Here is a 23,730-nt window from a genome sequence, read left to right on the forward strand (position 1 = left end):
AAGGTGTTCAGCACTACTAATCACTGGGGAACAGCAAGTCAAAATCATAGTGTCATACTACTGCAAACACAGGATGGCAGATTACTTCTAAAAATTCTAGAAAATTTGTTAAGTAGTGCTGAGGATTTGGAGAAACTGGAACTCTTGCCTACTGCAGGTAGGAATGTAAAAGGTACAGGTGCTACAGAAAACAATACTGTAATGTTACAAAATTAAACAGGATTACCACATAACCTGGCAGTTCTACTTCAGATGCTGTGTATACCCCAAAGAAATGAGTACAGGAACCCACCAGGATTTACGCATCCCTGCTCAGAGGAACACTATTCACAACAGCCAAAGGTGAAGGCAGTGGTTAAGAGCACTGACTGCTCTTGCAGAGGACCCAGGTTCGATTCCCAGCACTCACATGGTGGCTATGAACCGTCCTTAACTCCAGTTCCACGGGAATCCAAAGCCCTCTTCTGACCTCCGGGGCATTGCATGACATGGGTGCACTCACATACATGCAGGCAATACACTCATACACATAAAATAAAAATAATAAAATATTAAAAAAGGGAAATTTCTGACATACACTACACAAATGAATCAGGAACAGCATTCTAAGTGAAAGCAGTTTGTTACAAAAGGACAAATATGCATGATTCTCCACAAAGAAGGTATCTAGAGTGGTTAAATTCACAGAAATGGGCATTAGAATGGCGAATACCAGGGGCTGTGGAAGGAAGGAATATTAATATTCCTACAGAGTTTCATGTAGGGGAAATAAAGTTCCAGAGATAGATGGTGATGATGATCATACAATGTAAATGTACTTAATGTCACAGAACTATATACTTTAAAACAGTAAATTTGGGGGCTGGAGAGCTGGCTCGGCAGTTAAGAGTACTGCTTGTTCTTGCAGAGGACCCGGGTTCGAATCCCAGACCCACATGGCAGCTAACAACCATCCGTAACTACAGTTCCAGGGGAATCCAAAGCCCTCTTCTGACCTCCTGACCTCCGGGGCATTGCATGACACGGGTGCACTTATATGCACTCATAAACATAAAATTAATTAATGGTTTAAAATTGATTAATTTTAAAAAAGTGAAAAAATATATAAAAAATGCACATGGGAGCCAAGGAGATGCTCACTGGGTAGAGCAATTGCCTACCCAAGTGTGAGGACCAGAGAAATGTCCGCTGAGCTTCCAGCGCTCAAGAAGTAGATAGAGACAAGGGATCTCTGGAGCAAGTTGGCTAGCCAGACTAGCCAAATTGTATGCTCTGGGGTTCCATAAGAACTCACCTCAGTAAATAAAGAGGAGAGCAATTGAGGAAGACACTCAGCTTCAACCTCTAGCCTCCACATGCATAAATACACACATGCAAAATCATTCATACACATGTGTGCCAACAAACACAACATGCACCACCCCCACCCCCCGCCAAAGCACTCAGAAATGAATACTGACGACAGAATCACAGTCATCAGAAGGCATAAATACATAACCATTCTGGTGCGCAGGAAGGGGAGCCATTACATACTATTCAGCTAGACTTTTCTATTTGCACACTGTACCTGGATTTCAAGCTCAGCGATGTGCTGTTGCAGCTCAGCCACTGCAGCTATGCTATCTGCTTCCCGGAGTCTCACGGCCATCACCTCTTCCTTGTTCTACAGTTCAAATACAACACAGCAATAAACCATTTGATCTGGAGTTGAGATTTTTCAGATTTTAACAAAATATTAAGGTGCATAAACCACACACTGATATTATTCAGCAAGGACAGCATCTATAATGACTTAAAGAACATGGGGCATATCAGAGTTGGTATTCCTAATATACTCTAGAAGAGCACTAATAAACAATTAAAAATTAAGTAAAAATCCTCCATCTGTCCCTAAATTCCTCTACTGTTCTGAATCTTCATCAATTACTTAGATAAATTCAGAGAAAACAAGTATCTTCATCAGCAAGTTCTGCAAATATCACCAAAGGGCATTTTACTCTGCTAACAAGTGGGAGGATAGCATTAAATTCAGCAATATTTTAACTAAAATGTTTAAAGAAAACTGACATGAATATAGAAAAGATTAAATTTAGCTCTCTATTTAAGGCAAATCAGCAATTTGACATAAAAATTCAATCAGATATTAGTGTAACAAATCAGACTGATATAACCTCATTGTACATCATTTTATTTTTCAATTAGTCTAACTGCATTTTTTGAAAGGGACAAAGCTTAAGTTAGTACAAATTTTAGTACTGCCTACAGATTTCTCCAGTGTAAAGTATAACAGTCATGTATATTTATTAGGGTGTAATTTCATCTCTGGATTCAGTGACACTGATAAACCACTCAAGCTTCACTCTTGGTTTTTAATGACACCAGAACAAGTTGATGGAATTACAGCTTTATATGTGTCATTGAATCATAAGGCTTGAATGCATGAGGAGCATCATTCCTGTCTGCTAAGTAGATGACTAGTGCAGGGTAAAATGTCGTAACTTCACTTTTAGCAATCCATTCTAAAGCTCAAACTATAGTCTCTTTAGTGACTTCTACATATACTTGTGTACAATCATCCACACCCTTCTTATCCTCCTCCTGACACCCCACACCATCTATCCCTCTCATTACTGCTAAATCTACTGTGAGTTTATTTCAGGAAAAAAAATATATACTTGATTTAAAATATTTTTTTTTAATTTTATGTGTATTGCCTGCATGTATGTGAGTGCACCCGTGTCATGCAATGCCCAGAGGTCAGAAGAGGGCTTCGGATTCCCCTGGAACTGAATTAAGGGTGGTTCATAGCTGCCATGTGGATGCTGGGAACTGAACCTGTGTCCTCTGCAAGAGCAGTCAGTGCTCTTAACCGCTGAGCCATCTCTCTAGCCCTGATTTAAATACTCAATGCTTTTTGAATCAAACACTTTACGAAACAAATAAAAACTGATTTAAAAGAATAAAGGAAAATGTACTCATTTTTCTCAATCCACTTTTTTTTTGGTCGTTTTGAGATAGAGCCTCCCTGCAGCCCCAGCTGGCCTAGAACTCACTATGTAGACCAGGCTGGCCTTGAACTCAGAGATCCACCTGCCTCTGCCTCCTGAATGTTGGGATTAAAGGCATGAGCCACCACGCCCTGCTTGCAACCCACTTGTACACATGCACACATTTCTCTTGCTCTCTATTCAGGAAAACATAGATACTTACTGCCTGAACATAAGTTTTCAATCAAAGCAGGGAGCCTCAACCTCTCCAATTACCTGAATATTTGGGTGAGTCATCACAAACCGGTTTTAAAGAGAGAACTAGACAAGAGAAACACTGGAAAGGCACACTAGTAAATGCCAATGTAAGACATTAAGTTAACCAAGGTCAAGCCTGATAATGAGGTTTGTCTGAAATTCATCACAGAAGCAAGATGGGCCAAATTGGTCTGAAAGCAATCACTAAAACAAGTTCAGAAAAATCATTCAGGTTTGGAGTACACCTATGGTCCTAGCACTGCGAGGCTGACGCAGGATGATCAAGAAGGGCTTGAGACTAGTTTGATGTACATAGCAAGTGCCAGATTAGTTAGCCAGGGAACACTGTGAAATCTTGGAAGAGGAGAGGAGGAGGGGGGAGAAGGGGAGGAGGAGAAGGAAGAGAGGAAGGGGGAGGGGGAGAGGAGAATGAGGGGGAGGAGGAGGAAGAAGGGGAGGAAGGGGAGGAGGAGGAATCCAATCATGATGAAATATATAAAAGGCATTACACTGACAAGAATAAACACTCACCTTACATTCAATCTCTGCTTGTCTGCGCTTTGCTTCACCTAACTGGGTGAGCAGCTCTTTGTTTTGTGTAGACAGGCAGTGCACCTTCTCCTGCAGACTGCTCACTTCTTGTTCTGCTCTTCGAAGATGGTTACTATTGATCTGGTTCTAATAATCAGAAATATAAATAGACACACTATAGATAAAAGGCCCAAAATTTGAAATAAAATTTTATCTGCCTATTTCAGACTTCAACAATCTTATAAAATATTATCAGTCTATTAAACAAATGTGAAAAAAAAACACGATCTAAAATTGCTTTAAAAGTCTAATCCTCAGGCTCAGTGAAGTGTGTGGCACATTCAACTCCAGCACTCGGGAGGTTGAAGCAAGATTACTGAGCACTTGAAGCCAGCCCTGACTACACAAGCAAGATCCTATCTCAAAAATTCTCAAAAAATGCAGCCACTCATACACATGAAATTAAACTATTAAAAATCTTTAAAAGAAAACCCTAGTCCTCCAAAAGAATATATGCAGATCTATGCTAGAAACTCTCAACTAATACACCCAGGCATGGTGGCACTCACATGGAATCCCAGCTTTTGGAAGACAGAGGCAAGAGGACCAGGAGTTCTAGGTCATCCTTGGCTCTGTAGTGACTTTGAGGAAAGACTGGGCTATATAAGACCCTGTCTCAAAAAACCAAAATAAATACATAAACAAAAATTTAAAACCTCAAAATACTATTGATTTTTTTAACCTATAAACTATAAGGATTTTTACATACAACTTAAAGATACTTATTTCTCAAACAGGCAAAGAAGATACAAAGTGGCTAGATAGAGAAATGATATATTTTTCTTAGAGTCCTGAAAAGAAAGTACATGCTCACTGTAATCCTCCTGCCTCGGTTTCTGAGTGCTGGGATTATAGGTGTGAGTCACCATGCTCAGTCACTGTTTCCTCATTTGATAAATTCATACAAAAATACTTGCTACTTTTCATGTGTTTGTCTTCAGAACTAAATGAGATAATACATAAAACAGTCTTATATGTAGTAAGATCTCAATAAATATAAGTTCTTTAATCTTGGATAAGTTATTTAATCCCACCAAATTTCAGTATACTAGAAAAAAAATGTTGATACGTTCACTTGCCTTTTGAGGCTCTATTAGGAAGAGTGAGAAAACTATGAAAAGGGCATTACTCAGTGCCTGAAATTCTAGACCCCTGATACATGCTCAGCTGGTTCTATCTACTCACTCTGCCTCAATCTCCGAAAAATGGTGCCACCTCTAGGTTTAATGAACAAAATATCAATAATTTCAGACAGGCTCCAAAACTTTCTCCCACTTCCAAATTTCTTCACTTTTCCTTTTCTTCCTCAGATATTCTCATAATATCTACTGAGACCATCCACTGTCTTCTATTCTTTCTCATTCTTACACAATGATCCCTACCTACGAAGTAAATGAAGTTCTTAGTACTGATTAAAAACATCCTACACAACCTCTTTGGTTTCTTATCTGCTACCACTTAAGCAAGTAACTCTATCTCAAAGGGATATTCCCTCAACACAATACAACACAACACAACACAACACAAAGAATTCTCACAGATAAAATTCTTTCCCACAAATAAATTTAAAACCATGACTCAAGACACGATTTTGAGTGAAAAACAGTAAGCAAACCAAAAAAGATAACAAGAATGTGTTTTAAGAACTCATAATAAGGAGTTAGAGAGCTGGCTCAGCAGTTAAGAGCACTGGTTGCTCTTGCAGAAGACCCATATTTAGTTCCAACATCCACATGGCAATTAACAATCATCTGTAACTCCAGTTTCAGGGGATTTGATGCCATCTTCTGACCCCTGTAGGCATTGTATGCACATAGTACACTTACATAAACACAGGTAAAACTCTCATACACATAAAATAATAAATAACTCAAAAACATTTTATAAATTTTTTATCTATTATTTTTATTTTATGTGTATGAGTGTATTGCCTGCATGGATGTGAGTGCACCTGTGTTGTGCATTGCCATGGAGGTCAGAAGAGGGCTTCGGATTCCCCTGGAACTGGGTTAAGGATGGTTCGGCCCTCAAAAACATTTTAAAGTTTATTTTAAGGAAAAGAACTCAGGGACTGGCGGAATGGCTCAGTGGTTAAGTACACTGGTTGTTCTTGCAGAAGATCAGGGTTTGAATCCCAGTACCCACATGGCAGCTAACACCTGTCTGTAACTCCAGTTCCAGGGGATCTGACAGCCTCTTCTGTCCTCCGCAGGCATTGCATGACATGGGTGCACTTACCTACATGCAGGCAATACACACATACACATAAAAATAATAAATAAAAAATATTTTTTTAAAAAAGGAAAAAGAATTCAAGCCAGGTATGGTGGAACATGCCTTTAACTCCAGCACTTGAGAAAGAGAGACAGGCACATTTCTACATAATTCCAGGCCAGCTAGGGGCTACAGGGAGACTTTGTTTCCAAAAAAAGCAAAAAAGTCCAAGAGAGGGGGATATTAGGAAACAAGTGTTATCAAGGGGGAAATGGAGAACATGGGGAAGGGAGGGAGGGAGGGTGTATTAGTTACTTTTCTGTTTCTGTGATAGAAACACTGACCCAAGCAATTTATAGAAGGAAGAGTTTATTTGAGGTTACAGTTCTAGGGGAATTACAGTCTCTCATGGCAGGGAGGCATGGTGGCTGGAGGTGGCTTGAACAGGAGCAGCAGAAGCTAAGTGCTCACATCATCACGCAGGCACAGGAAGCAAGAGAGCAACTGGAGATTTGGCAAGGCTTAAGAACTCTCTAAGCCCACCCCCAGTGACATACTTCCTCCAGGATAGCCATACCTTCTAAAACCTCCCAAAACAGCGCCATCATCTGGGGACAAAATGTCCAAATACTTGGAGCCTATGGGGAACACTTTCATTCAAACCACCACAGAGGGCTATACAAAGAACCATGGGGGTAAAGGGGAAGAAGGAACTCAAGAGAAGGGAGGATAATAGGAGACAGGTATTATCATGGGGGAAATGAGAAAAATGGGGGCACTTAAACTGGGGAGGGAGGAGGAAGGGTTAGGCAGGGAGTGAGAGAGAAGAGATAGATTAAGTGATATGAAAAACCAGAGGGAAATGTATTACTTCAAAAGCCTACTGAAACATACACATACAATTATATGTTTGAGCCCATGTGTATAGCTGAAGGCTATATAACAAGGACCACAGTGCCAGAAAGGAGAAACCTCCCCTCCAGTTGTTGGTCAGGGTAGTTTAAGAGACTCTCAAAATAACAGAGGCTACTGCTATAGCCCTTGATTTCCCCCCAGAACTTGGAGGTAAGACCCTATTGCTGAAGATAGGACATACTTCAGACGTTGGACTTGAAGCATAAAGCTGAAACTGGCCTGGAAGCCTCCTCCCTGAAGACTAGCTCTCCGAATATCTCACAGTATGGATACTTTGCAAGCTGCTTTAGGGAGAAAAATCAATCAATGGTCCTACCCAACTGCAAAGTCTAATAACCACAACTGTGACCAGCACAGCAAACTAGCCCTATTGGTGAAACTGTGTCACTTTTATCTTGGGGATAATCAACAGCTATCTAACAGGACTTAAAACTTACTCAGTGGGCGAGAACTCATGTGTGGTACTATAAACATAGCCAAAAACACATGGCTAGAGAGGTCATAGATCCTAGAGAAAACCGTATGTCTGTCATATCTCTAGACAAGTGGTGTACCTCTCACCACTCATCAAAGAAGCTTCTTTTTGCAACAGATAGAGACTGTTACAGAATTGCACAACTGGTGAGAATAAATGTCTGTGAGATGCCCAGCCCTAAGAGACACATCTATAATGGAACCTCTACTCCTAAGGCTCACGGAACATAGTGGAAAAGGAGTTAGAGAGAATATTAATGCATGTTTTACCTCTCATCAGTGAATCTTCCTCATTCAACAGATGGTGATTAACAGAAAGCCACAACTGGCCAAAGTGTGTGTTCCTATATAGGACTCCTGTATTAAACCTCTTACCCAGGGCTCAGGGACCATTGCAGAAGAGAGGGCAGAAACATTCTAAGAGCTAGGTGTGGTGGATGATCACAGGGAAACAAGTTTTTCAGGTTGCTGGGTACTTGCTCATATAAACTTACAGCAATGGTGACAGTATGCACAAGACTCTACATGCAAACTCAAAACAGACAAAATCCCAGCATAGAACTGGGGAGATGAGCAAGAAATCCCAACTTTAGCTGAGGAAATATTGAAATACCTGATCATTGCTGGGTGAGGGAGAGTTGGTCTTCTTTATGGGAGTGGTGCTAGATAGGCTGACCAGGCTCCAGTGGATGAATTCACACCAAGGGGCATCTAGGGACACAAACTTGACTTGATAGGCCTTAACATATATGATAAGATGCATGAAACTCTAGTGGGGAAGGATATGGGAGGTAAAGATAGGGGAGGGAGTCTAAATATGATTAAGATGTATTATATGAAGTACACAAAAATGCATTAAAATATATTGTAAAAAATAATAAAAAAATATATTGACCAAAAAATTTTAAAAAGAACAATAAGTTATCTATATAAGGAGTTTATATAAAATAAATGTTTAAAATTAATAAAGACATAAAAGAATAACAATTTGAATGAGAAAGAACTCTTGAGCTCCTCAGTGGCAAGAAGATGCCAACCTACCAATTAGAAGTGTTCTCACTCTAAGTTCTCATGACAACTGAGAGATTGGTTACAGTCTGAAAGCGCTTGGAGGATTTTGGGATGCCAGCTGAGAGAAAGGATTTCTGAGCTGATTACGGAAAGGAGGTTAGCTCTGTGGAGTTGTGGGGAGTGAAGGAGTGTCAACACTGTAGGAAAACCAGGCTGGAGACAGACCAACCACTTCAATAATATCACTCAATAATTCAAATCAACTAGGATCTTTCTTTGTAATAATAAAATTAAGGAGTAGAAGGTTAAAAAAATAATTCACTGGAAAAACTGGTTGACAGTGTGGAATCAAAAGAATATCAAAAGAATAGGATTGTTGCTTATTATTACAACAATATAGCGAAATTAACCAAAGTTTGTCTGTGCCCACCTATTCTGTCAATGCACTGAATATCCACTGGACTTCCAAAAAAAAAAACAAAAAACTAAAAGCATAAGCAAAAGAGACGTCACTATGAAAAACATTCCAAAGTGGGGCATGGGGCATGCCTGTCATCTTAACACCTGGGAGGCTGAGACAGGAGGATTGAAAAGGCCAGCCTGGTATATAAAATGCTGTTTCAAAGAAAGAGAGTAGGGAGGGGAGGAAGAGTGAATTCAGACAAAAAAAAAATTATCTCAGACTTTTGAGTTAGGGTCTTGCTATATAGCATATACTGCCCTGGAACTTACTGTGCAGCCCAGACTGAACTCCAACTCACTTTTTAAAGATCGTCCTGTCTTTACCTGCTGAGTGTTATAATTATAGATGTGTCAACACACCTGGCCAAATTCTACAAATTTATAAACTAATAAAATAAAATTTCTGAAAATTAATATAAGCATCAATATTAAAAATTCAATGAGGGCCAGGCATGGTGACTCACATCTTTAATTCCAGCATTCACGAGGCAGAGGTAGGTGGATCTTTGTGAGTTCAAGGCCAGCCTGGTCTACATACCAAGTTCCAGGCAAGCCAGGGCTACCCAATGAGACCTTGTCTCAAAACAAACAAAGAAACAAACAACAAAAATTCAATGAGGGACTCGGGAGATGGTTCAGTGGGTAAAAGGTTTACTATACGAGCATGAACCTCCAGCATCCATGCAAAATCTTGGCACAAAGGCACACATGCCCAGCACTAAGCTGGTAGCATGGGAGGGCAAAGGTAAAGACCCAGAGCTCACTGGCCAGCTAGCATAGCCAATAGGCAACCTCTGGCTCCATGAGAGACCATCTCAAAAAGAAGATAGAGAACAATAAAGGAAGACACCTGAAGTCAATCTCTGGCCTCTACATGTGCATACATGTGTATCTGCACATATACACAAACATGCATACACACACACACAGAGAACACATAAATTCAACAAAGGGATTAAATAGGAGATTAAGCACACTGAAAAGATTAGTGTTCTAGAAGACTTCATGAGACACAGAAAATAAGGTCCAAAATATACCTAATGGAGGTTTCAGATAAAATGCTCTTTAAAGCTGTAGTAAAATGACAATATTTTAATATATAAGAAAAATTTATATTATATATTAAGAAAAATTTATAATTAAAAACTAAACTAAACTAAACAAAAGTATGTGAGCCAGGCCTGACAGTATAGGCCTGAGATCCCAGCTCCTAAGGATGCTGAGCCTGGAAGGAAGATCATGAATTCGAGGACAACTGGGATGCAGCTCAATGATACAGTCTACCATGGGTTCAATCCCCAGTACTAAAACAAACAAACAAACAAACAAACAGGTATGAATCCACAGTTCAGGAACTACAGCTAGTCCCAAGCAGGATATAGGCAAATAAATCCTTACCAAGATACAGTATAAAACTCAAAATGCTAAAGAAAGAGGCAAAGTCAAGGAAAAAAGACTCCATGAAGGGATAATAAAGACATCCTACCAGCAAAAATTTGTAATGCTTAAAAAAAAACTTCATCCTATAATAGTTTACCAGTTCAAAAATCGTTGAGTAAAAGTACTTTAAGAAGGTGAAAGAAAATGAGTTTGAGGTCAGCCTGGGCAGCAAAGCAAGACAGAGAAGAAGGAGGAAGGGAGAGGAAGGAGGAAAGGAAGAGGGAAGAGGAGAAGAAAAAGAAGAATGGAGGTGGGGAGGTCAGAAGAAAGGATGCAGTAGTAATATCAAATGCATTATTAGACAGCAAAGACTCCAAATTCAATGAGTGCTGACTCTGTCAGACGACCAGTGCCTAATAATCTGGAAGCATAAAAAAGGTAAACAAATTAATGTATAATGTGGAATAATATATGAAGTTCTTTGAGGGACTTACTGTTTATAATCAAGATATTGTTCCTACCTGAAGGTAGGAGAATTCTGAAGAATTTGTTTAGTACTTTTTAGGCAATAAACACTAACAGGATAATTGTAACAGTCAAATGGAGAAAACACAGTTGGGGTAGAAATGGAGTGCAAAATAACAAATAGGAATTTGGAATTCTGATTGAGGATTTGAAAACTTAGAATAGTTCTCAAGCTTCTGATTAAATTGGGGGTGGGGAGAGCCAATCAAACTTGAACTTTCAATTTCAAAATGATCCATTCAATTCAGAAGCCTCTAAGGGGAGAAGGGTTAGGATTTAAGCCTCTTCTTGCCTGGGGCAGAAGCAGTCATAGTAGTAAAGAAAACTTGGCTAGAATGAATATCCAAATGGTAGAGGCCCAAGTGATGGCTAACAGTGGGTACAGACCCCGAGGCAGCTCTAGAGAGATTCACAGATTCTCACACACATTCTTGTCATGTACCCCAACAAGTATACACAAAAAAAGACTGGCCAGAGTCTGAAAATTACATCCAGAGTACATCTGGCCAGGCTTGTGGGACACAAATGGCAGACACTATGGGAAGGACACGTACCCTTCCTATCTCTTCCAGGGAATAAAGGCTTTATCTGCTGAAGAACCAGCAACACTGTTATCTTGGAATTCTCATTAAAGCCACTGTATCTTGGGGAGGAGGCAGAAGTATGTTCTGGGCTAGGACTACAGCCATGGTAGGCAGAAGCATTAAAAGGCCAAACAACCTGGCACACAGCAAAATGGAGACTAACGCCGGGGCATTATCAGATAACAGGAAATACCTTTCCCTTTCAACTCCCTGCAACAACAGAGGAACACTGATGGAAACAGTGCCGTTTCTGAGGTGTTGTGTATAGTGAGGATATAAAGGTGTGGAGAAGAGTCCTCTGGCGGCAATCAGCCCTCATTCTGATCATGAGTATTGACAACCTGAAGCCTGTGGTGCACTGTACATAACCACAGAAACAAACCTCAATGCAGCCCATCTCTTGACTATATTAAGTCAAACCTACCACATGAAAGGGCTGGGAGGAGGAAACATGTACCCATTTATAGGCATAAAACCTACTTACCTTAGGCTACTGCCCTACAAGACACCCAATAGCTGCTATCTCCTTCCCTCTGGCCTGTACTGTGGATATCTTTTTAAAAACAGACTTCTGTGCATTATATATGATGGCCCATATGACAAAAATGTGTGCAACAATTTACAAAGCATGGGAAAAGGAAAAAAAAAAAGACATGTACTAAGAGACAAAGCAATCAACAGAACCAGCCTCACATATGACACAGACGTTGCAATTACCTGACAGGGAACTCACAGTGGCTATGATGAGTAAGGGAAAGGTAAATGTGCAAAATCAGCTAAGTAAAACCAACAGAAAAACAAGAACCATCAGAATTCAACAGAAAACTACAAATGAGAAACAATGGCTAGCTTTTAAAATTGGAGAAATAAACACTTCTCAAATAAACAAAAGCAAAGAGAATCCTTTGCCAGCAGAGGAGCTCAAGAGGATCCTCAAGCAGAAGAAACAGGACAGAAACACCAGCCCACACAAAGAGATTAAGAGAGCTGAAGTGGAGTAACTGATGGGCACATAAATACATTTCACAGGAAAACTTAATTTCTGTGAAAGGATAAGTAAAGAAAATGATCAGCACATTCTAAAATGGATGACAATAGTAGAAGGGGGGCTTAGGACTACACAAGACAATTTGTTGCTAATAATTCATAGTTTATTGTTTGAAGGCAAGTTCTAGTTAAAGATGCATCTTGTAAAACACAGAGCCACCACTAGGAAATTGCTTGAAGGGAAACTAAAGAAATTAACTGTGAAGATTAAATGAAAGTATAATAAATGCTCAATACGCTCGAGAATGTAGAAATGGAAGGAACAAAAGAACAGATTGAAAAGACAGGTATTAATTCAAGTAGAATTACCAACACGGACTAAGATGATGGCTACAAGAAAGTGTGAGATTGGAGTCTTACAGTTCCACCGAGACAGAGCTCACACATAAAACTCACCTGCTTTATAATAATTTTTAGCATATTCAGCATTAAAAAATGTCAGATTCAATTCTGAAAAGTCCTAATATGTTTATCAGAGATATAAGCACACAAATAAGTTGAAAAATGTAAAAAGATGGGAAGATTATAATCGACTTATGAACAGAAGCACCTCAAAGCTATACCTTTACTCAAGCTCAGCAGCAGGAATATGCTTTGCACATTTCTGTGTATGTGTTCTGTATCATGTTTTCAGTATTTTTATAATTAATTTTAATTCAATATAACTGGTTTGTTTTTGCAGTCTTATTTTGCTGTATGCATATAAAAATATTATTTTGAGGAGCTGGAGAGATGGTTCCGTATTTAAGAGTACTGGTTGCTCTCACAGAGGACCTGAATTCAGTTCCTAGTACCCATGTGGCAGCTGAAAACCATCTTCTGGCCTCCGTGGGAACTGTACTCATGGTGCACTTAGACACATGCAGGCAAAACACTCAGACATATAAAATAATAATTAAAAAATTATTTTGAGAAGGGAAGAGTTCCAAAGAGTCCAGAGGGCAACAGTGTTCACAGCACAGAAATATAGGAACACCACACTCAGTAAACTCTTGGAGACGTTATACAAGAGGACATGCAAGAATGTTCATATTAACACTATTTGCAACAGAAAAAAAAACTGTGTATGTAGCAAAAAGAATGGCTCAGTAAATTGAAGTGTACTACTAGACACACTTCTGATTTTTTTTATTGTTTTTGTCTTTTTTGAGACAGGGTCTCCCTCTAGCCTACCCTGGCCTGGAACTCTCTATATAGCCCAAGCTGGCCTCGATCTCACAGCAATCCACCTGCCTCTGCCTCCAGAGTGCTGGGATTAAGAGCATGCGTTCTGAAAGGCACCTGGCTCTGAAAGTTTTTTTAAAGAAAGTGGAATTCTACATAGCAACATGGGCAAAATTCCAGATAATAGCTACATGGTGTTTGATATAATACTGTATGTACATAGCTATATCATTACCATTACACCACAGCTTTGCTTTTAATTTTTCTCTATGAAAACTTCACAATCATTACCAGTTCAAATGCTGGCATTTACGAACGAGTGACTTACAGCAAAATATAGCCCAAGTCACAATTACTAGTTTGGCACAGCTTAAACACAAATTCCTTTGAAGTCTTTCAGTAAATTTCCTAGGTGAAATTAACTGTTCCTTCCTGTTTTCCATAGCAACTCCTAATTACTTTGTACTTTGATTCATATTTTGGAATCATATTTAATATAGTCTGTTCATAGCTAATTTCTGAACTTTAAGTCCTTTATTGGCTGGGATAGTGCTTTGGGTTTCACAAGTTCTCCAAACCACATCTGTTGAATTTGGTTCATTTATCTCCACATGGTTGTGGAGATAAAAAAAAAAAAAAAGTTGTGCTTATATTTTCATTATCTACATTAAGATAAATTCCGATCATAAAATTTCCTACTATAAAAACTAGGTTTTTACTCTTCATAATTTTAGTCTCTTCAGTATGGTTTTTACTACAATAAAGTGATTGAGAAAATAATGACATGAAATGAGATGAAGACATTACATAGCCATGTTATGCTGCATGAGATGGGATGACCATGTGCTTACAAAAATACAGAGAAACATGAGTTAACTATGCCCCCTACTGACTATATAAATAATCTGAAAACCAAATACCATTCCAGAGTACAGTTGGCCCTCTGTATCTGCTGGTCCTACCTTCACAGATTCAAACAACCAAGGATTGAAAATATTTGGGTTTCAATTCCATCTGTACTGGACATGTGTAAGCTCTTTTCTTGTGACTATCTCTAAATAATACAGCATAACAACTATTTCTATAACATTTGTGCTATATTAGGCATTCTATCTAGGGATGGTTTAAAGTTTATCAGAGGATGCAGGTAGGTTATATGCAAATAACATTACCATTTTATATAAGGGGCTTGGGCATCTAAAGAGTTTGGAATCTACAGAGATCCTGCAACCTCACCCCACAAATACCACAGGACAACTGTATGTGGAATATAGATTATTTAAAAGTAACACATAAAAGCCACATTTGCCTTTACAATGCAAACTCATTTTGGAAACAAAACAAAATGAAAGGGTTTTTGCAGGTTTTAAGTAAAATATATTTAAGATAGAAGGGATTTGAGAAGAAAAAATTTAGCCTTAATTACTCAGGATCACATTACATAGCTTGAAAAGACAAAATGAACATTATATTCTACATTTGTGATTCTACATTTGTGTGGAGAAAGTTTTGGTCATCACAGACATAAACATCTGTGGGCTGAGACCAGGAATGCTGCTAAGCATTGTATAATGCATAGGCTAGCCACATAAAACAAAGGATTTCTAGCCCCAAATGTTAAGCGTTCAGGTTGAGAAATTTTGCTCTAAATGAATGTCCATTCCTTCTTAATTTATTTTTATTTTTTTAGGTATATGAGTGTATTGCTTGCATGTGTGTAAATGCACCTGTGTTGTACAAGACCTATGGAGGTCAGAGGAAGGCGTTGGATCCCCTAGAACTGGAGGTACAGATGTGGGAGCTGGGAATTGAACCCAGGTGCTCTGCAAACGCAGTCAGTACTCTTAACCACTGAGCCATCTCTCCAGCCTGAGAAATTTTGTTTTACATGAATGTTCCTTCTTAATTTACATAATGAGGCAACCCTATGAGTTTTTAAAAATTTTTTTTATTTATTATTTTTATTTTCTGTGTATGCGTGTATTGCCTGCATTTCAGTAAGTGAACCTGTGTGGTGTAATGCCCACGGAGGACAGAAGAGACTGTCGGATCCCTTGGAACTGGAGTTACAGACAGTTGTTAGCTGCCATGTGGGTGCTGGGATTCGAACCCCCATCTTCTGCAAGAACAGTCAGTGTTCTTAACCACTAAGCCATCTCTCCAGCCCCAACCCTATGAGTTTTACTAATAAACTCAAAGGAATTCTGACTTGCTTAAGTTTATTGAATGGGTCAAAGCAGAGGTTAAATCTCTGAAATAAAAAACAAATTTTATGCCTATAATCCTAGCACTTGAAGGGTTGGGGCAGGACTGCCATGAGTCTAGGCTACAAAGTAACAAGCCCATCAAGGCTATAGCAACAAGCCCGTCAAGGCTATAGCAAGATCCTCAAAAACCAAAAACAAACAACAACAACAAAAAACTCACAATGGGGTTATAGAAATGGCTCAGTGGTAAAGAGGGCATACTGTTTTTGCAGAGGACCCGGGTTCAATTTCCAGCACCCATATCTAGTGGCTCATAACCACCTGTAACTCCAGCTCTAGAAATCTGACACCTCTGGTTTCCACCTACCACCCCCACCACATACAACCTTTAAAATAATTTTTTTAAACCTTTAAAAATTATTTAGGCCTGAAGAGATGACTAAACAGTTAAAAGCACTGACTGCTCTTGCAGAGGACTTGGATTCAATTCCCAGCACCTACATGGCAGCTAATAACCTTCCATAACTCCAGTTCCAGGGGATCTGACATCAGGGCATCATTTGACAAGGATGTACTTACACACATGTAGGCAATACACTCATACCCATAAAATAAAAATAACAAACAAAATTTTAAAATTAATTAATTAAAAATAAAACACTTTTAAGGGCCGGGAGTGGTGGTGCATGCCTTTAATCCCAGCACTTGGAAGGCAGAGGCAGGTGGATCTTTGTGAGTTTGAGGCCAGTCTGGTCTACATAGTGAGTTCCAGGACAGCTGGGGCTACAGGGAGACCCTATCTCAAAAAGACAATAAATAAATAAATAAATAAATAAATAAATAAATACCATAAAATAAAACATTCTTGGGGCTGGAGAGATGGCTCAGCAGTTAAGAGCACGGGCTGCTATTGCAGAGGACCCAGGTTTGATTCCCAACAACCACATGGCAGCTAACAACTATCCATAACTCCAGTTCCAAGGGAATTCAACACCCTCTTCTGACCTCCTTGGGCATTGTATGACATGAGTGCACTTATATATGTATACAGGCAATATACATGTGAAATAAAAATAATAAATAAAAATAAATAAATAAAACACTCCACAGAAACACAAAGAAAACAGGAGAGATGCCTCAATGGGTAAGAGAGCTTCTTGTGCAAGCATGAAGACATGAGTGTGGATCACCAGCACTCATGTAAAAGGTGGGTAAGCATCTGTAACCCCAGAGCTGAGGGTGGTGGGGGGAGACCACTTAGAGACAGGGAGATCATTGGGGTTCTCTCGCCAGACAGTGTAGCTGAAAAAGTGGCGAGTTCCAGGAGTTCCATGATCAGCATTTTAGCTCTGGCATTAGTACTAGAAAGTCACAGTTTGTCTAGATTTTACCTTTCAACTTTATTCTAAGGATGATATGAAGTTGAAATTGACTCATTTACCTCTACTTACTGTGAGATAAATCCACAGCACTGAACTGGCACAAAAGTTGTGCTCACATTTTTATTATCTACACTAAGATAATAAAATTTCCCATTATGAAGCCCGGATTTTTATTCTTCATAATTTTTCCATATCTCTTCACTGTTGTCTTTAGTTACATCAAAAATATGAGAAAATAACTGAACTGTGTATGCAATTTTGAGCTAGTGATACTTTCTATCAATCAGGCTTTCCCATCATACCTGTGTTTCCATTTCCATCATCCTTTGCTTCATTTCTCGTATTTCTGCCTGAGTTTCAGCTTCTCTAAGTCGAATGGTCATCAGCTCATCTTGTAATTCATTCAAAGCATTTTTCTTAGGTGGGTCTTTCCATCTCCCAGAAGTATGAGCTAAGTGACGCTAAAGCACAAAACATATTGCAATAAATACTCTATCAAAATAAGGGCTAACTTTACAAACCATGTGTTTAAGTACTGCCCACAATTTTTGTTTGTTTGAGAGAAGCTCTTGCCTAAGTTGGCCTTGGGCTTGTGATCCTCCTGCCCCGGCATCCTAAATGCTGGGATTCCAGGTAGAAATCACCAGGCCTGGCTTAATTTACATTTTATTGCATCTGGGCATTTTTTCAAAAGTCATGTCAATATCAAAGACTTTAAAAAAAATGTTATTACAAGCCGGGTGTGGTGGCGCATGCCTTTAGTCCCAGCACTCAGGAGGCAGAGGCAGGCAGATCTCTGTGAGTTCAAGGCCAGCCTGGTCTACATAGCAAGTTCCAGGCCAGCTGGGGCTACAGGAAGACCCTGTCTCAAAAAGACCCCCCCCAAAAGTTATTACATTATTTTATGGGGGGTGCACACCACAATATACACAAGAAGGTCAGAAGACAACCTGTGGGAGTTGATTTTCTCCTTCTACTATGTGGGTCCAGGGGACTGAACTCAGGTTGTCAGCCTTGGATACCAGGCTTGGCGGCCATTTCACAGGCTTCACCAAAGACTAATTCCAGTCTTTACTAGATGTCACTTCTCATCCCCAATTCAAACCAAGGTCATCATTCTCAAACTACGTGGTTTAAAATGCTTTCTCATTTGCTTATGGATGGTTACGTTTTGTTTTTTATCAAGTTTCCCTCAGATATGGATAAATTTTTAGGAATATACCTAAGTGTCATTTATTTTGTGAGATAAACATTTTCAAAAGCAGTTCATAATTTATAAATACATATATGTGTATGTGTGTATGACCATCTGATGTTCCACACTTTCCAGCAACATATTTAATATCAATAGAAGAAAAATTTTGTTTGACAAATGGACACAGTATCAAGATGGCCTCTAAAGTCCTATCATCATACCCATAGAGAATTGCAGCTCTCAGACCTTATCAGAGAAGTTTCTTTGTGTGCTGGACCACAGTTTAATACAGAAACTCACAACTGATTAAAATGCAGAGACTAAGTGTGTGTGGAGTGCTCAGCCATAAATGGGACATCTATATCACACCTTTTCCCCACAAGGTTCAGGGATCACTGCCGAAGAGGGGTTGGAAAGGTTATAAGACCCAAAGATGGGAAAGACCAGAGTGAAACAGTGTGTTCTGGACATTAAAGCAACGCTGTACTCATAAATTCACAGCAATTATGGCTGTCTGCATAAAATCTGCACAAATCAAGCCAGCAAACATCCCAGCATAAAGTGGGAAGGGGCTCTTCCACTCCTAGCTGAGGAGCTATTGAGAGTTGATGACTGCTGGGTGAGCAGAGTCCAGTTTCTTTAAGGGTGTCACCCCTTTCACCACGCTCCAGTGGATGGCTCCACACACAGGAGTATGGACAATGCAAATTGGACTTGGATGGATTTAAAAAGAAAAGAAAAGAGGACATGAAATTGGAAGGGGAGGTTGGGGGTAGATCTGGAAAGAGTTTGAGGAAGGAGTAGGAGATGTATGTGATCAAAAACTATTGTATACATAGCCAGGCATGATGGCCCATGCCTTTAATTCTAGCACTGCAGAGGCAGAGACAGGCAGATCTCTATGAGATCGAAGCCAGCTTGGTCTACACAGTGAGTTCCAGGCCAGTTGGTGTTACAGGAAGACCCTGTCTCAAAAAAGACCAAAAAAATAAATAAAAAAAGACTGAGATGTGGTGGTGCATGCCTTTAATCCCAGCACTTGGAGGCAGAAATAGGCAGATCTCTGTGAGATCAGGGCCAGCCTGGTCTACATAAAGTTCCAGGCCAGGTGAGGCTACAGGGAGACCTTGTCTCTGAAAGACCAAAAACCAAAATTCTCAGTTAATAAAAATATTATATTTAATAAAAAGAAAAGTTGTTCTATATAAAAGGAGTATTTCCTTACAGTTCTTAGGAAAAAATAAATAATACGCAACAGTGCAACAGCAATAAAAATATGATCTGGCTTCTATTTTGTCTTTTGTTTCACTTTAAGAATCATATAAAGCACTTGACTACACTTTCAAGTTATAAATGCTCCCAATTTTGACATTAAGCAAGATTTTTTTTTCACCTCCTCCTACCGGTCATCGGCTACTTCATATTCACATGCATTGAGCAATTTGGTTTTCCTCTTTCTAAAACGCAGATAAAGTTCATCTGTATACCTGCCAATGTTCTTCCAAGTCCTTGACTTGCTGTCTGAGTTCTTTCAAGCCCACAATGGCCTCTGCTTCTCTCAGCTTCACAGCAATGAGCTCCTCCTGAAGCCTTGCAATGTTATTCTCATCAGGAAAGGAGTTGTTCTTCTGAAGTCAAAGAAAAATTTAAAATGTACCACATTTAAAAACATTAATTTGTGTGTGTGTGTGTGTGTGTGTGTGCGCACACGCGCGCGCGCACAGAGGACAACTTGCGGAAGGAGTCAGTTCTCTCCTTCTACGATGTGGGTCCTGGGGATCAAACTCAGGTACCACTACCTACTGAGCCACCTCCCTGGCCTGAGATTTTCAAATTTAAGAAATAAAATATATGACACAAACAGAGCTATTTTTCATCATACATATTTGTACTTTTTTTTTTTGGACTTGGTCTCACTATTTAGCTCTGTGTACTTCATTTATGCGACTTTATTGAAATAGTTCACAGACTTTAAAACTCACCTCTTTAAAATATATGATTATCAGTGGTTTTTAGTATATTCACAGGGTTGTTTAATCTAATTTCAAGCCTCTTGTCCACCAGTAGTCATTCTTTATTCCCTATTCCCAAGTCTATGTCAATCCGCAATCTACTTCCTGTGTCTATGGAGTTGTCGTATCATACATGTGGCTTTTTATGACTAGCTATTTCACTTAGAAGTATTTTCAAGGTTTGATCCTTTTCATTGCCAAATACTATTCTATTGTATTGATAGACATTTTACTTGTCTATTTAGTAAATGGTAATAGCAGTGCTGCTATGAACATTTATGCAAAAATCTTTGTGTGGACCTACTTACTCCTCATAACTACATATTTAAGAGTAGAATTGCTGGCTTAATAACTTAAACTGCCAAGTGCTTTCAGAGCATCCCTACCAACAGCTTAGGAGAGCAGTCCTGTTTAATCTGGAGGGCACAGAAAGTCTAACTTTGCTTTGTTATTCAAATACAATAATAAAACAATAGGATTAAAAATGCTTTTCAACAAGGTAATAGGCTTGTAACCTCTGATTAGTACTCCAAATAAAGCAGGAATGTAAGTTACATTTTAAAAATTTAAAAAGAAAAAAACTACAAAAGTCTTTGTTTTTTTTTTTTCACAACATAAAGGGCAGTGTCAAATCTCTGTGTATTGGTCACTATTTGTATCAGCAGTAAGAAATTAACTAAAGTAATAGAAACATTTGTTTCATACATAAAAAATTCAGGTCACTCTCTTGCCACACTGAAAGACTCACTGGGGCAGCTCAATTATCAAATTGCTCTGGAGAGTTCCCAAGAGGTAAAATCAGGTCCTGGAAAAAGTTCCCTGGGTAAGCTAACATACTGTTGAGAAATCAAGGACTAGCTCTAAAATTTTCTCTCTAAAATAGCTCATGGTGGTCACAAAGACTTTAGCCCACAAAAATTATGGAATAGTAAAAGGTTTTCTCATGCCGGGTGTGGTGGCGCACGCCTTTAATCCCAGCACTCGGGAGGCAGAGGCAGGCAGATCTCTGTGAGTTCAAGGCCAGCCTGGTCTACATAGTGAGTTCCAGGACAGCTGGGGCTACAGTGAGGCGCTGTCTCAAAAAGACCAAAAAGAAAAGTGTCACTACTGCACCAATAGAGATAGTTTGCTGAGCTGGTCATTGCTGTGGTTCATAGACTTTATTGCTGGATATGATGAGCACTTTAAAAGAATATATTTTATCTATTTTTATTTTATGTGTATGAGTGTTTGGCTGTATGCACACAAGTGTACTGTACTTGTGCAATGCCTATGGAGGCCATTAGAGGGTGTCGGATCCCCCTGGAACTGGAGTAGTAACATCAGTAGACATTTGTTAGCCACCATAATGAATGCTGGAAACCAAACCCAAGTCCTCTGCAAGAACAAGTGCTCTTAACTGCTAGGCTGTCTCTCTAGCCCCCTGAGCACTTTTTTGAAATAAAGAAATGAATGAACAAAAATTTAGAAAATCATCTCATGGCAAGATTCACTGCTTTAAAGTCCAAGTTGGTGGGGGATGCACCCTCCCAGGCATTTCCCCTACTTCTTTCTCTCCTGCTTAGAGATCACATCTGGACCAGAAACAAGGCCTGGCAGTCTGTCTCTATGCCAAGTCTTATTTGGAGAAAGGCCAACTCTCAGGAGACAGTGAACCACTTTCTTCTGCTCTCAGAACGCTATGATGGGGAGAGAGATCATCTGAGTGAGCCATCTCCCCAGGTGGCCAGATCGTCTTTCCTTTGGCATGGTTCCACCTGGAAAATGGCAGCTGCAGATTGAGTCTTGATGCACAGACTCTGTCCCTGAAGCTTGTTAACTGTTTTCAGAGACTCTTTGTAGCAAAAGTGAGTCATTGTGCTCTGCCATGTGGGTGTTGGGAATTGAACCCAGGTCCTCTGCAAGAGCAGAGAGTGCTCTTAACCATTGAACCATCTCTTTAGCCAAAGAACAATAATAAATCTTAAAGAATAATTTTCCAGGTTCAATTCCCAGCACCCACATAGCAGCTAACAACCATTTGTAACTCCAGTTCCAGGGGATTTGACACCCTCTTCTGACCTCCTTGGGCATTGCATGACATGAGTATACTTACACAATGCAAGCAATACACTCATACATATAAATTAAAAGTATTTTTTAAAGATATGTTATTATTCTTGTGTGTGTGTTGTCTGTGTCTATGTTTGTGAACACCACATATGTACCAGTGCCTGTGGAGGCCAGAGAAGAGGGTGGCGGAATTACAGGCAGTTGTGGAGCTACCTAACATGAGTGTTGGAAAATGAACTGAGGTCCTCTGGAAAAGCAGCAAGTGCTCTTAACTCCTGAACCATCTCTCCAGCCCCCACAAAATTATTCTTTACTGATGCTTTTTTTTTTCAAACATGGTATCTATATGTAGCCCAGGCTAGCCTCAAACTCTGGATCCTCCTGCCTCTACTTCCCCCACACACTAGGATTACAGGTGTTTGCCATCTTGAGTGTCTCCACTACTGAGTCTATTTACACACGTTCTATTTCATTAAGAATTAGTAAGAATGGCAGCTATTATATTCACCACCTATATACCTTATTTATTGACTACCTAGATATTATATAGACTGATTTCACAGATGAGAAAACAGATTCAGGGTTTGGAATCTATACCATAGATGCTCAAATCTGAGTATTCTAAGAAACCTGAAGGTTTTTCTGTATCTACTACTTACCTAATATGTATTGATGTTCTTCCCCCCTCCCCCCCGGGGACTGAACTCAGGGTTTCACACATGCTAGCATTTGTTTTACCACTAAGCCATATCCCCAGCCCATGCCTTGGTATCCATTAAAATCCTTGAGGAATAAACGAGCTTCTGTAAGGACTGCTGAGGTGAAGGGTTATGTCCTCTATACCCTGATGTAACTGATTCTAACACAGATCCTCCTAACAATCACACTGAGATGAACCATTTCCCCCAAGTGTCTGTAGTCCTGTTCTCTCCTCAACATAAAGATATTACAATATTTGAGAATAATTTCTGTCATCTAACTTTCTGTTCTTCAGCATTTAAATTATTTCCTTGTAAGAATTAATCTAGTTGTTTACTTCTAGCAAGGTTCTAATTTCCATTTATATTCTTAAATATGGAGCAATCTTAAAAATATTTTTATTTTCTTCCCTCCCGTGAGATAGTCTCATGGCTGCAATATCAGGATGGCCTCAAACTCACTGTGTAGCCAAGGATGACCCTGAACTTCTGTTTGTCTCCATATCCTGAGTACTGGGATTAGGGGTGTGTGCTACCATACTTTTATGGTATTTATGTGGTGCTGGAGACTA

The 23,730-nt window shown here is 39.4% G+C and overlaps 1 protein-coding gene across 6 annotated transcripts in view; it reads right to left on the reverse strand.

Moving 5' to 3' along the window:
- Evi5 (ecotropic viral integration site 5) overlaps positions 1 to 23,730 on the reverse strand; it is a 223,570-nt gene that overhangs the window by 56,790 nt on the left and 143,050 nt on the right. For all 6 annotated transcript variants that reach the window (XM_008826836.3, XM_029560498.1, XM_008826834.3 and 3 more), the window contains 4 exons: positions 19,884 to 20,024; positions 17,504 to 17,662; positions 3,777 to 3,923; positions 1,568 to 1,663 (listed from right to left, as the gene is read on the reverse strand). In XM_008826836.3, the coding sequence (XP_008825058.1) occupies positions 1,568 to 1,663; positions 3,777 to 3,923; positions 17,504 to 17,662; positions 19,884 to 20,024 (543 nt within the window). The remainder of the gene's footprint in view (positions 1 to 1,567; positions 1,664 to 3,776; positions 3,924 to 17,503; positions 17,663 to 19,883; positions 20,025 to 23,730) is intronic.

Source organism: Nannospalax galili, unplaced genomic scaffold, assembly GCF_000622305.1.
Source record: "Nannospalax galili isolate Female #2095 unplaced genomic scaffold, S.galili_v1.0 scaffold451, whole genome shotgun sequence".
NCBI lineage: Eukaryota > Metazoa > Chordata > Mammalia > Rodentia > Spalacidae > Nannospalax > Nannospalax galili.